General features: G+C 35.3%; 1 protein-coding gene across 1 annotated transcript in view; it reads right to left on the bottom strand.

The window, feature by feature from the left end:
- The window catches only part of mfas (midline fasciclin), a 45,463-nt gene extending 32,746 nt beyond the window's left edge, over positions 1–12,717 (bottom strand). The window contains exons 1-2 of the mRNA XM_089646133.1: positions 12,501–12,717; positions 3,918–4,115 (exon numbers count right to left, since the gene is read on the bottom strand). Coding sequence (XP_089502259.1) covers positions 3,918–4,115; positions 12,501–12,562 — 260 coding nt within the window. The 5' untranslated portion in view covers positions 12,563–12,717. The remainder of the gene's footprint in view (positions 1–3,917; positions 4,116–12,500) is intronic.
- Between the last annotated feature and the right edge of the window lie 2,738 nt (positions 12,718–15,455).

The following is a 15,455-nucleotide window of genomic DNA, read 5'->3' as shown; positions in this document are numbered from 1 at the left end:
AAAAATAAGAAATTATGAGCTTTTACAGTAAACTGAAATATCTGTCCCGTCGAAACACAATTCACAATTCGCATCAATTAGTTTATGTACCGTGACGCGTGACGTCATACGTTTATCAGCAAGGTCGACTAGAGTACAGGTCTAGGCGTGCGACTGCAATATTACGAAGTCAGTTGGTGCTGACGCTAAGTAAACGACGTGTTTAAAATAATATAATCACTTCGTTTATTTAATACTCCTGCTTTAAAACAACATAAAATCCAGCAGTAACGATCAACATCAACAAAAATCGCTGCCATTTGCACAATTTCGAAGCTTGATGGCACTGACTTGATCACCTGACACTTCACAATCCGTCACGCGCCCAGATCTGCACTTTAGGAATTTAGTCGGCTTTGATAAGCGACCGGCGAGATTTTCCTAAAATATCATCATTTTCTGCCTATATCGTCGGAAAGTAGGTACTTAAAGTTTTTTCAACAAAATTTAATAGTGCTAAATTCAGTGTGCTCTTGTATGACTAAAAAATAACATGAAATTTCAGACATTGAGGAACTATGACTGTCCCATTTGTGGAATGTTGTGAGGTTGAAGAATAGGGGAAGAGCAACGACATAGACAAGAGGAAGTTTGAGCAGTCCAAACCAAACCTAGCTACTAATGACTTTAGGGACTTTCTGTCCTAATCCAAAATTTCGGTAGGTAAGTATGTACCATAGATAATAGTAACAAAGATATGGAAACAAGCCGATGACTGTGACTACGATCAAACCGGGGGAATTTAAGGTTATGGTTTTGGTGAGTAGGTAGGAACATATTCGGGGTGACGCTGTGCATAGATGACATTTGCAGTAAGATGAGTGAATTATGTGTCTAACGTGAACCATGTGACAGAAATTCTCGCCTCTGCACTCTGCAGTTACATCTGATGAGCGGTACGTGAGCAGTGCGCCGCCGCTTTGAATAATTGAATACAATTGCCTTCCTCAATTTGATGCAAGCACTTCTAAGAGTAAGTTCCACGGAATCCCTTGGAGCGGATGTCATCGTTTAGCGAAGGTGAACAGATGACATTCAAAGATGGTGCAGTGCTTGAATCGTTAATATTGACGCTTCCATATGACTGTGTTGGGTAGGAACGAAATAAATAAATAATAAAAAAACAACTCAAACTATTAACTAATCAACTTAAACTATCAATAAAAAATATATTTTTGACGATAGATTTAAAAATACATTTTTGGTTTTATGGAAGATTGAACCATCTTCCGTAACTGATATGAACTTTTAAAATGTCTTTAAACTTGACAAAAAATGATTTGACTCAGGATTCAACCGTCCTCCTAAGGGACTGGCGTCAACCACGCTAACTACGAAGCAAAATCGAGATCGGATAGGACCGATATTTATTTCGTATAAGTTCGATAGCATGTCGGAAAGTAAGTTAATTTCCGCTTCCAAGTTTTGCATTCATCAATTCACGAAAACAAAATCGAAATTCAAAAAGATATATTAAAAAAAAACATTTGAATATTATGAAATGGTATAGCAAAAAAATGTATAGAAAAAAAGAACGCTACAATAATTTTAATTGCTTTCAATAGCAAAACTAGCATCTTTTAGATTAATATTCAATCTTTACAAAATTAAAGTACTATCATCGATCGGGTACATTTAAAAAAATATATAAATGGGTACACGATGTTAAAATGTAACTCAACGAAAGAAAATGTTTCTATTTAGAATGGAGCTGCAAACAACTATTCTATATTGTTATGTAAAAGTAAAACACGTCGCTAAAAACGAATTTCAAACTATTATTTCATTTGAAAAAAATTACGCGGACTGCATATTTCGCTAGCTGTTGCACCGGGACTCTAACCCTAAAATTAAACTAACCCCCTAAGTCAAATCATCCCTAAATAAAATCGTTGATCTATGACGAAACCCCCTCACACCACTGCTTTTCATACCTAGCTAAAACCATTGAAATTAGATTAAACCCCTCAGTCCGTCATCTGTAAGTAAAACCGTTGAATTTCGATTAAATCTCTCAGACCACTCCTTGTCATCCCTAAGTATAACCGTTGAAATTCGATTAAACCCTCAGTCCACTGCTTGTCATCCCTAAATACCTTTATTTGTTTTGCTTTGACGCCTCTCCATATTTTATTATCTATAAATTTCATAATTTCTCTAATATTATATAATCTCATTTTTTAATTGTTATTTATTTCCACGCTACTACTGTCATTCAGTAGAAATTAAAGGTTTGGTTCGACCACTGAGAGCTCCGTATGAACACATCTTTCTGCCTCATTTGAGGTTTTGTGGTCAACACCGTGTTCTCCATTTAGCTGATGAGAGTTCCGTTGTAGCCTCTATTTGCGTTTCATCATTTATGAGAAAGAAGAAAAGGTTGCAGCGAACCTATTAGCGGTATGCCTTAATATCAATGAACGTGGTCATTCAGGTGGGTTCTATAAATTGTTAGAATATTCAAAAAGATTTTTTTTTAATTAACCAGCTAACTATCACGCCATTTTAATCAAGGCAGAAATTATGGAACGCTACAATACCCCGACTTTCCACGCACTCATTTTATTTCAACTCTGTGCAACACGCAGATGAAGGGTTTCATTTGCTTAATCCAGCCATAATATATTCCAGGCGTTTCTCCAACCACAACTTTTATATTTTATGTTTTAAACGACATAATATATCTTCTGACAAACCTTTATTCACGTCCAATTCATCCAAGGTCCCTTAGTCGGATTACTATGCTTAGTCAGGCCTTGATTTTTCGGAATTTCTAATAAATAATATATTATTTATTTATTGACGCGCTATTGTGCTTTTAAGTACATAACAATTACAAATTTCATTTTTAACAACAGTATAAAACAAACAATAGAAAATCGAAATAAAACATAATGATTCCTCATACATTATTTACTTTTAAAAAATGGTGGACTAATGTGGCTTTAAATGTATTGAAGTTTAAATTAAATATGTCAGCATCTTCACTTAGTTCATTGCCCAACCTATGTATTCTTCCTAACACAGAATTCGTAGCGAAGTTATTGTTGTAGAATAAAATATTCCGTCTAGTATATTTTTTAGGTATATGTAAAGATAGCAAATTTATAGTGTCAGGGCAGTCCAACATTGATTATGATAGGTACTTAGTCAGTTTTCGTGTCAATCGAAAGTATTCCGCCGAAAAAAAATATCTCGGTGAGTTCTACCATTGTATTAATTATTCAAGGCCCATCTTCGTATACTAGGAAAACATTACACATTAAAAAATGCGAAAAGCGATAATTGGAACGCCTGAGCTCATAAATACAATATGTTGTTGACAAATATGAAATGCGAAAATGAATCTTATCGAATTTTAAACTTGAATTATTCTAGTTCAACGTTAACGTACTTTTAATTATCAAAATTGTAAATACTTACCATATATCAAATAAGCGATAAATTAGGTCTTGCCAAAATTAATAATTGTATATTATGTACCTATGTATAATATCAAAAAATCCCACACAGGCATCGCCAGTTCGTGAGTAGTTCTTTATCGGAAATGCATATGTAATTTGTTCCAATGTTTTCCAGATTCTTAAATGAATTCATGGAGAAACGAAACATTACTGAGACAATGGTTACACTAAACTGGGTCCAGTCACCATTATTATTCCAATGGCTGTCATTGTCGTAAATTTTGTTGGATTAGTTTGAATATAACGTGTCTTGTATTTTTATGATGTCATTGGACATATCTCGTAATTTTTCAAGTTTACTAACATTCGACATGTATATTTGTTTTTTTATGAAATGCAATGATCCTGAGGCAAATATTTATTTTAAAAATACTTCATACTTCACAAATCCTATAATCCTACTGCGTCACTTACATGAAGACCGGATTGCTGGGGTAGTTGGTGTTCGACAAGATGGGTATATTGCCGGGCCACAGCGAGCCAGGCCCGGCGTTGAAGCGCCAGGATAGGAATGGGCTGATGAATCCACTGAGCTCTTGCATGACGCCCGTCGGTGCAGGCCCCTCCGTCGCCGCCGCCGGCCTCGGCGATGGCCTCTCGCGGTGCTTCACGCTGTAACATAAAAAAAAACATTTAGATCATCGTAAAGTAATGTGTGTCTAAATGAATGAAAGAGACAACCGAGTATGAACGAGACAGCACGATACTTAATGTACAATAAAAGTGTATGACTGTTGTTTTTTTATTATTTTTTTACACTAACGGGAGGTCCTGAGGAAAATCACTTCCCTATATCATCTTTGGAGATGCTGTGTGGAGGATATTTTTAAGGGGAAGGGGAAGGAAGGCGAGGAAGGAAGGCGAGGAAGTTCTGGCAAGGTAAAAGGTGTGAGGCCGCCGGGCCACAGCTCTGAGGGAGGGCAGAGCTCTCTTGGTTCCCAGCTTTCGACGGTCGTCGTTTCGCTTCTCCGCTTGGAATTCGAGATTTTCTTTGCAAAACAGTTTTGAAAGTGTTGTGCCAACAAACCAACTGAGTATATTAGTATATTTCGAGTTAGTTTTTGCCGCTATCGCCAGCCGTGTCCCACTGTTGCCACACTGGACGTCCACAATATTCTCGCTCTATGGTATCGTTCCAATTTTATTCTGTTTGCTCCTGTATCTGATTTCTTCCGATAAATTTAACATCATTTTTAAAGAGATTTAAAGCTTTTCCTACGCGTAGATTCAAGTGCTGTAATAAAGGTCTTCTTGAAGACATTTTTGTAGCACCATACCTAGATTGTTTTATTTCCAAGAAATCTCTTGTTCTATCAACCTACAGGAGGCGGCTGTTCTCTCTTTATTCAAACGAACTGAAGACATGAAACCCGCATGAGCTAGCCTGGTAGTCGTGAATATTGTATATTTGATTTATAGCACACGGTTCGAGCCCATCAAAACGCATTTTCTAACAGTACATAGGAATCTAGAGACCGGTGTGTCCAGGAGTGACGAACGAATGAATGTATCAGTCCCACTGCGGCGGCGCAAGGCTAAGGGTCGAGAGACAAGTTGGAGAGATCAAAAGGGTCACCCCGAAGCAGCCTCTTCCGATCTGGCACGCCACGCAGCTGGTGGGCAGGCGCATCCTGAACACACCTCACCCAGTGAAACCGGGCACCCCTACACGCACACCAAACGCAGCCAACCACTTGGGGTGACCTATGGCAGAGGTATTTGCTATGCAATATATAGTCACGGAGCGGCGGTACTAGCCTCCCAAATTTAATTTGATAATTATTACATAGATATAAAAATATTATTAAATATAAATACAAAACAAAAGCTTGTAATGGGAACCCACCAAGGCGCTGCCTGAGTGTGAGTAATACAACTAAAATATTGCAATGTAGAATCAAGAAGTATTTTTTGTAAAAATGTATAGTTGTACCCCCATAGAACGCTATGCCTGTGTGTATGAGGGGGGTGGCTTTACATATACATGGTGTATCGGCAAGTACCCGACAAACTTTAACCAGCTATTCCTCAGCACATTTGGAGTAAAAAATGTTATTGGCGCTTTGCTATCCGGTAACATTTTTTTTCCATTAAAAACAAAAAATAAAAAAAACCACACTCCGTCACTGTCATTTGCCTTGTTTCTCGCGTTCAACAGCTGTTATTAGCAAGTGCGTCAAAAAGTGTCCTCGCTCTTTCGTACACACTAAATAATAATAGTTAAAAATGAGACGAATGGTGCTGTGCCATTTCGTTGTGATTGTAAAAGCGCGCCAACGTAGGTACGTACGTACATTATTCAACGAAACTCGAACAAAATATTGGCAGACGGGTTTTCAAACTTTGACAAAGGATAAAACATTGGTGACATGTGGTGAAAATATGAATAGTAATTTTTTATTAAAAAAAATGTTACCGGACAGCAAAGCGCCCATAACATTTTTTACTCCAAATGTGCTAAGGAATAGCTGGTTAAAGTTTGTCGGGTACGTGCCGATACACCCTGTATAACTCTACTTATATAACACCTAAGGAAGCTAGGCTAAAATAATAATTACCTGTATTTACAAGTACATAATAATAATTAATGTATTTGCCCCATTACTAATATAAAATAATAATTTTACACAACTGATAAATAATCATTTACCCAAAATTAATGATGTTTTTATCAGTTGCGTAAAATATTAAGCACGTTTATTAGTAAGACCATATGTGTTATGACATTCAAAAAACGCAACGAGCTAAGAAAGGAGAACATGTGAATGGTAGAATTCGGAGACACTTGAGGAAGACATTTTTTATAGGCATACCTCAAAATAATCCCAACACAAATTATTAATCAAATAAAATGTATTTCACCCGACCCGATTTTATTTGAACCCGCGACCTCCGGATTGTTAGTCGAGAGCCTTACTCCTCGGACACGGGACGAAAGATCAAGCATACAGCAAAACAGACTGTGCAGTTTTGAAGGGTTATTAAAAGAAAAACGGCGCAACTTCAGAAATGGAGTTAATTTATTTTTATTCAGTACATCGTGACGTTTTATGCATAAAGTTCTGAAGATGACATCAGAAGATTATGGCCCGCAGCAGCGATACATTGATGAAAGCGATTTCTGAATTTTGCCGAAAGGTTGAATTTGAATTTATGGGAGATGTGCCGCATTTTAGTACATCCCGACAGGGATTTCCTCCTGAATTAGATCCTTGAGTTCTTCCAAGGTGTGAACCCGATGTTTAAAGAAAAAACTTTCTGGAAACAGCCTCACATGAAGAAGTCGCAAATTCATATATCAGAAAAGCGCACGGACCACCCCACGTCACTCCTCAGAGGGACCGGTATGGAACATCAGTCGCAGAAACCTCGAGTTTCAATGACTCGCAGTGTGGGCCGTAGCACTGTCATGTTGAAACCAAATGTGTCCCAGATCTACTTCCTCCAATAGTTCTTCCAATTGAGGTTCAAAAAAATGTCCAACATGGAAACATAACGTTGAGCGCTGACAGTCACGGTTCGTCCATTCTCCTCAAGAATAAAACCCAATCACGGCAAATTTGGAAATCGCCCACTACACGGTCACTTTCGGGGAGTGGAGAGGTCTCCCGTGAAGTTACCTTAGGTTATTTTCAGCCCAGTACCGAAAATTTGGTTTATTCACTGCTCCATAGAGGTGGAAGTGGGCCTCGTCACTACTGAAAAAAGTTGACCTCTCATTGATCCGGTTCAACATTTCTTGGGAGCGATTCATTTGGTTTTAATAGTCAGGAGGCTTCAACACTTCTTGTTTCACAATCTCCTAGGAGTGGAATGATAAGTCGTGATGCAAAAACACTCCTTAATGAGCGGTCAGCAATGCCCAATGCAATTGAATTCTTCCGGGCAGAGCTCCTATGGGGCCGTTCGATAACTTCTCTCACTCCCTTTAAATGTTCGGATATTATTACCGTTTTGGGTCTTCCTAAACACCTAGGTCTTAGTGTGGAACCAGCAACTCGCGATTAAATTAGGTGAGGGACGGTAGAACGATTAACTTACTGTGAGGAAGTGCAGCCGGAAGGCCTGCTGGGTGGTGACGAAAGAAAGGTCGTTTTCAAGAAACGTGCGGACAGCGATAAGCCCCGGTCTTGTCCGGACCAAACCATGTTAACGACTGAAAACAGCACGACCCTCCCTACACACTGAGACTCTTTCCAGGTTCCTACCCCCATCGCAAGGGATATACCGGCCCTTCAAACCTGCAGTCTGTTTTTCTGCACCCCATACTTGAGTAGGGCCACGTCAAGAGTCAGAATAACAAAACAGTACGAGACTATGTAGGAATGTGAATGAAGCAAGGTGTGTGTATAAAAGACCGATTTAGTTAGTTGTGTTTAAACCACATACAAGAATAATTTTATAACTACATTCCAATAATAAATTTAATTGGTGATCGATCGCGTTATTCTAAAACAAGCAGTCACCGCAGTAATACGCTAAGCTTTAGAACATTTTGTAGGGTTTCCGTTGACCACCGATATTTAACCTGTGATTTTGATGCACGCAACTGAACCTAAAACAAATACACGATACATTCCAATTTAAAGCATCGCCAAAATATTTCTTTTAAGTAATACCTCGCTGGAGGCTAAAAATAAATAAAAAGTTGTACGAGCTCATTGTAGGTAAATTATAACTTTTATTGCGCAGAATGAATATAATCTAAAGGAATGCTGTAGGTAGGTACATGCATAGAATCAAGCGATTTCCGAAAAAATTAAAAAAATATTAAATGCTCAGATTAAAATTGCAATTGGACTATTTAGGCGTATTTGTTATTTGCATATAAAGTAATTAAAAACAATGTGCAGAAATTTTAAAATTAGTAATAAATTTAAGTTTTTATTTCACCTGTATAGTTGACAAAATGGACGTCGAAGATTTGCTAATTAAGGTCACGTAATGCCAACAGTAACCCAGGTACGTACTGCTGTGAAATAAAGTCGTCTCCAGTACAGTTATTCCATTCCAAAAGCGATGTTTTCAGATGAAACGTGATAATTTCTTCAAACTGACGAGAGTATAACTAACGGTGCCCACAAACCAGTGACGGAGTAGGAAAAACCACTTTGTGGCTAGCTCCATTATTGAGACAATATATTGCTCACAATCGCACTTGTTGCATGCACAAAATGACACGCACATTTTATGAAAAGACGCATAACATATACATACATCTTAATTTGAAAGTGATATCATGCCAGAAAACTTATTTAACATTCATAACAACTTGATATTATCAGCAAAATGGCAGGTTTAGTCGGTTTGAAAATGTTTATTTGTCAATTTAATGTTTACAAACTTTCCACACCCTCGATGAAAAGATTGAAGAAAGTATGATTCTGCCACTGTGAGCTCCATTTGAATCTCTTGTTCTGTTACATGCGTCGTTTAGGAAAGAAATAAGTTAAGAGTTAGCGCAAGGGAGAATAATAAATAAAGAGATAAGTTAAGAGTTGGCGCAAGTGAGAGTAATAAATAAAATAATAATAAAAGGGAGAATAATATGACTAGATATGAAAAAAAAGATGACATTACAAATTGTAACTAGGATATTAGATAACATCTCACTCTAAACTACGTGTGTTCCCCTGTATCTGTTAATTGTATGACGCAGATTGAGATTTAATTAAATAAAATTATTTTATTAGGTCGTCTAACCCGGAGGATTACATGTCGAAATATATATTTTTTTAATTTCTTACCGTTCCATTCAAAAGTTCCTACTTGCACATCATTTACAAGAAGAAAAAAGAGGGGAAGAAACAAAAAAGATTGTGTCTTTGACTTTTACCGTCTTACACGAATGTTCAACATTGGTGTGGCAAAGCCGGCCTCGATCCTGGTTTAAGACCGTTTTAGTAAAAAAAACGTCATGGTAATAAATCAAGCTTTTCACTGTGCAAAATATTACGCGCCGCGTAATATTTACAACACGTTTTTTAGTAAGGTTGTTTTTGTTTTTTTCGTTAACACTGTTTTTGATAAGTGTTCGTTATTTCGTTGTGATCACCTATATATGTATATAGCGCTCTCGAAGATAAACTGATATTATATATACCTACTATGAGATGTTTATTATGGTCCTGTCCATAATCCTAATAACCTAGATCTAATGTTCTCGTGACTGAAACCATGGTATCTTTTACCTAACATTATTGTGTCATCCCTAAAATTCACTTTCACCCAATTATATTATAGTTATTTACCTACAGTCCATTAAATTCACCTGAAGCTGTACACCTACAAAAACATTTCGGGGTTCCGCTTAGAGTTTCAGATTCAACACTTTTATACAATTTTTATAATACACCCTTGCAACTTCGTATTATCGAAGTTCAATGTACTTTACTTTTGCAGCGTATTCCGTGCGCCCCTGTAGAACCGCCGCGTACAGTTATAGACCTTGATACAGCCATTATGACGCATTCATGTTTACTATGTCAACTTTTTTTTTGTTAAATATGCGGTACAAATAACAAATAGGTACAAAATCCATAGACATCGATACATGATAACTTATTTCACTTAATACTTTACATTGAAGATTTAAAATTGTTTAAGTATATTGGTACAAAATAATATAAATTCCTACCACTGTTGGTCGTCCCCGCGGCAAATACGGTACTTTGTCGGTAACCGGAAAACAGAAACAACGAAAAAACAGAACACGATAAAATACTAGATAAAGTTAGGTTAGGTTAGGGTCTTACTTTGCATCAATGTTTTGTTTTATCAAGGAACCTTTGCGCAACTCCGAAGACAATTTAGGGTTCCATGATAAATTAATAAATATTTTAAAAAGCTTCTGAATCTAACCTAACCTATTATTTTTTATCATATTCGATGTACAGTTATCTATCTCACATATTAAAATGTCGATTAAAAGTTCTAAAAAATACTTAACAGTTAATGGATATGTCTATATCTCTCTTTATATGTAATAAAGGTTACACAAACTCTCCGTGGAAAATGACAAAAAAAGGAAGTCATTTACATTCCTACAGTTAACACCTACACTATCGAAGTACCTACGTCCTACACATCCTACGGGTAAGTAAGTAAAATAAGTTCAAGTATTGCAACCAGAGTTGAGTCGAACCCAGTGGGTACCTACTCACTCAGATGCATTGCTTTCGGACAGCATGTTTCAAACTTGTTCTTCGACTTCCGAAAAGATTATTTCAGTTAAAAAGAAAAAATACACAAAAAACTAATTGTATAAATATTGAATTTGGTGATCATCTAGGGCCAGTTGTTTCAATTCGTCAAATTTAAAAGATAATTTCAAGTTCAAGAAAGACAAAAGGTGGTCAGATATGAATACGTATGCACCAATAAACACAATGTGGGGAGCCGCTTGAGACTCTTGTTCTGCATTCACACCAAAAATAATAAAGTTTTCTACGCTTTTTTAATACTTCATATTAAGATTAAGATTTTCGCAACCGGGAATATTTTTAAATAGAAATCTTGGTATTGTAAAGTTTGATGGAACTTCGTTACACGAGTCAATCAATAACAATCCTAATAATAGTGATCCATCGATATTTTTACTGTATAATTTTATCGATCACGAATAGAAACATTTAATAAATCGTTGTAAAAACGAGAACAAGAAAAAGCCGCAAGTTTGAGTAAAGAACATCAATAATTCATTAAGCTAAATGCAAATTAATAATAAAAATACTACAAAATTATAACGCTTTGTGATGTATCATTGTTTAATATTTAGAACACAGCATATTTAATTTTTTTTTTCCCATTTTGCAAAATGAAAAAAAGTATGGTAGATATGTGTTTTACTTAAATCAATAATTAGGTAATTTTGTGTTAAACACCGTTGTGCATATAAAAAAAAATTGATGTCGATTGCGCTTAAATTCGTAATAAAAAAAAACATTATTGATCGTGAAAAAAATTAAAAAGTAAAACAAAATTTTACAATAAATTAAACGTAGCAATAAGTAAAGTTACTTTTTTAACAATTTATATTTCCCATTACATTAAGTAGACAGATATCAAATATTTTTCCTTTTCGTGCTAAAACAAATCACAGCTTATTTCTGGTTAGGTATATTAAAATAAACATTTTCGATATACCTGTTCAAGAAAGAAAAATTAATTTTTGATTTATTTTTTTAAACATCACTGTCATTGGTATTGTCTCGCTGATCTATACAACAAAAACCCATAAAAAGTACTCGTTAAGATATCGCACAAAATGGATTTATAGAATTATAACTTCACTACAGACGGTGGATCAAAGAGGAAACAAGTCTGTTGTTTCTTCTTGGATTTATCTATTAGATATACCACCTTTATTATTTATTTATCAATGGAAATAAAAATAGAATCACTATGTTTTCCAATTGCATTAAAAACCTTAAAACCTAAATATCCCCATGATTACTTATTTTGACTTGTTTTTATCTTAAATCATGAAAATAAAAATCAAAAATTAATTCATGAAAAAATGTTGTTTTTTTTAAACCTTTTCACGGCTTAGAAATAGTCTACAAAAACTCGCGAACATACCTAATTAATATAAAAAACAACGCATTGTGATTTAATTACAAAAAAATAGTATATTAGTGGTGTTAAGTAAAATAAATAAATGTAGACAGACAGAAAGTTTAAAAATGCTTAACTGTCGACTCTAAAAAGCATAACGACAAAATTAAGGACTGATAACTGTAAATTTAATTACTTATTTAATAAACCATGTTTTGGACAATCGTTAAATTAGAAATTAATAAGCACAATCTAAATATACATATTAATTATGATTCCATTTTTTTGTGTAAGTAATAATTTTAAAAAGAAAGTATTATTTTTAAAATAATGTGATTGATAAATTCTAACGAAGAGCATATTTGAAATAATACGATGTTTTGGTAATAACGCCGTCGACAATTTACAAAGATTGTAGCTGAAATAAAAATAAACATTTACCTGGCATCCGCTGAAAGTGCCCATAGCTGCAAGAGTAGTAACACTAGGAGCGCTTTCTTCATGGTTGTTTCCTCTGGGGCAGTGTAGAACTAAGTTATTATAGATTATACGGGTAGACGAGTTAACGCGCGTCGGTGAAGTGCGGACTGGTTTCACCGTTGGCAGTCGACTGAGTTCAGCGACTAGCAAATAGCGAGTGCACTATGTTCTGAGCTGAAGCCGGTCGCACCCTCCGCTTATATAAGCATAATAATTTTATATAGGTATACCTTGCAGTAGTAGGCAGATGGCACGACATATTGTATAAAACGTAAAAGAGTCGAAATCTTCGTTCGGACAGCGCGAGGCGGGCTTATGAGGCAGCTTAGCACGCCTCGTGCCGTTTGGATGTGTGTAATAATTACCCACAATTCTTTCACTGGATACTAAATAAAGATCAACGAACTTACCTGAAAGCATACATGTCGGGGAAGAACAATAGAATTATTTTGAAGATACATTTTGATGTAAGATGTCTAGAATACTGAAAAAATATCTATACCTACCTTACAGCATTTAATTAAAATCGCATTTGGCTTGCGACATTCTAAAAGATTTTTTAGCTTTTCAGTGGTTGTTTTATTTATTTCTTAACGCCCTATTGGGCTTTTACAGTAAGATTATAAATTCTTTTGAAAACAATAGTAAAACACAAATAAAAAATATAGTAAAAATAAAGCATTATACGCAACTATCAAGCTAACTGAAATAAAAAATATATGATTAATACTTAAGCTGCTTAAGTATACCTATGCATAGATTATGATAGTTCGTTATTTACATTTACTAAAAAGTGGTGAATTAATTTGGCTGTATCGAAATTTAAAACGAAAATATCAGCGACATCTATTAATTCATTTCCAACTCTACAAATTCTCTTCATGACAGAATTGAGCACAAATTTTTTGTTGTGAAATAATATGTTCAGAGATGTGCAAAATGGGTACCCAAAACCATTTGAAATGCAAAATGGAAATGGGTCAAAATTTTTCCATTTGAAAATGCAAAATGCAAAATGGTTTTTAGAAAAGCATTTCAAATGCAAAATGCAAAATACCCATTTTCAAAATGCATTGAAAATTCAAAATGGTTTCTCAGGTCAAACAATTAAAATAATTATAGAATTTTTAAACGATTTTGTTATTTAACCCTCCGTCAGGCACACCTATGGGCGAACCGAAATCGGGCGCACCCGGCCTGAGAGGCCACCAATATATTTTTAGCCACCTTCCACTATACTAATTCTAATACAAAATATTTGTCGGGTAGTCTTTTCTAGGATCTATAGAAAGGAATTAAACCAAATATAACACAAAATAACCAGTTTATTAAACATTACCAACCATAAACTAAAATAAACAATTTTCCAAAAACAGTGTTCAAAATAATTGGTCAAACCGAGCTCCATAAAAGTAATAAAAGTTTTAAAGTAATAAAAATTTAAAGGTAAGGTAGGTGGTAGTCTCTACTGACTGCAGCCGTAGCCAGATATGGACGATTCCCGGTATTCAGGTTCCCAAATCAGCAGCCAAATCATCAACAAGTTTGGCACAGCGCGTTTACATGGAGTAAACAGATCGGTTGATGACAACCTAAACATTCGTAATTCGTCATCCTCCCAAATCCTGATTCAAACACGCATATTCCACACTTTTGCCTTTTTTGAGGTGTTGTAGGGGATGTGTTTTATTGGAAGCGAGTTTGCAACTGAATCGGCATTCCACTTGTATTCAGACTTCGCCGAGCTAGTTGTCCGATGTCGCTCTCATCGCCTAAATCTTCAACCAAAGCTGGATCTTCAGAAGCATCATCATCGAGAAGAAACATCACCATATCATCAGCATCATTGCGTTTAGAGCAGTGGCGTAGCTAGGTAACCAAGGGCCCTGGGGCAAATTAAAAAATGGGGCCCCACTGCTATGTAAACTGATTAAGTTTTATCAAATAAAAATATGAAATATACAAACACTTTAAAAATGCTAAGCTACTTAAGCTCTTTTTTGTGCACTGCAGACTGCAGGGCAGGTAATAAAAATATTAAACAGTAACAACATAAATTACAATAATTAATACTCGGTGTAAGTTTGTAAGTTTAATAAAACGAAATAGAGAAGATTCAAGGGTTTATTATATAAAGGTCGGGCCTACCAACTGACTAAATAACAATTATATTTACAATTTTTTTCTTGCTTTAGTTTTCGCAAAAGTATCAATGACTTCGTTTAAATCCAGGCTTGATGCGGTTTTGTTTTCAATTGCTATTAGCGATAAATGTGTTTGGCCCATCTTATTTCTTAAATTATTTTTTATTATTTTCAATTTGCTAAATGACCTTTCAGCTGCTGCAGAAGTGACAGGAATTGTAAAGAATAATAACATTGCTGTAAATACTTCCGTTAGGTCGCATTCTAGCACTCCATATTTGCTCATTATTTCCTTACATAATTGGTGAACAGTCCATGCTTGAGTTAGTTGAAGTAAAACTAGATGGTAAATATTAATAAATTGAAGTGAAAAACTAGGGCCTATTATATCTGAATATTTTCTTTGGAATTCGTCACACTTTTGTAATAAAGTTGGTTCATCAACATGTAATAAAAATGTTGGTGTTAGAAAATCTGTTAGAAAATCTAGGCTTTGCACTTGAATAATTCGAAATCATTTCTATAAATTTGCAACTTTGCTTTGCTCTTTGCTAAAACTTTACGCACCTCGCCCAAATTGATGTCGCATTTTTGAAGTTTTGGATGCATAATTGATGTCGTTCAATACACTGTGCATTAATTCGCAAAGCAACACGAACTCGAAATTTAACATTTTTGTTTTAATACTCTCTGCTTCACTACGCTCATCTTTATTAGGACTCTTTAGAACTATTTCTGATAATGCTTTGATAATATCAAAATAACGAAGTTT

This window comes from Hesperophylax consimilis, chromosome 23 (assembly GCF_061612785.1).
Source record: "Hesperophylax consimilis isolate HC1 chromosome 23, BYU_Hcon_1.0, whole genome shotgun sequence".
Lineage (NCBI taxonomy): Eukaryota > Metazoa > Arthropoda > Insecta > Trichoptera > Limnephilidae > Hesperophylax > Hesperophylax consimilis.
Note: the sequence above shows the minus strand (reverse complement) of the source record. Positions and strands in the feature narration are given on the sequence as shown.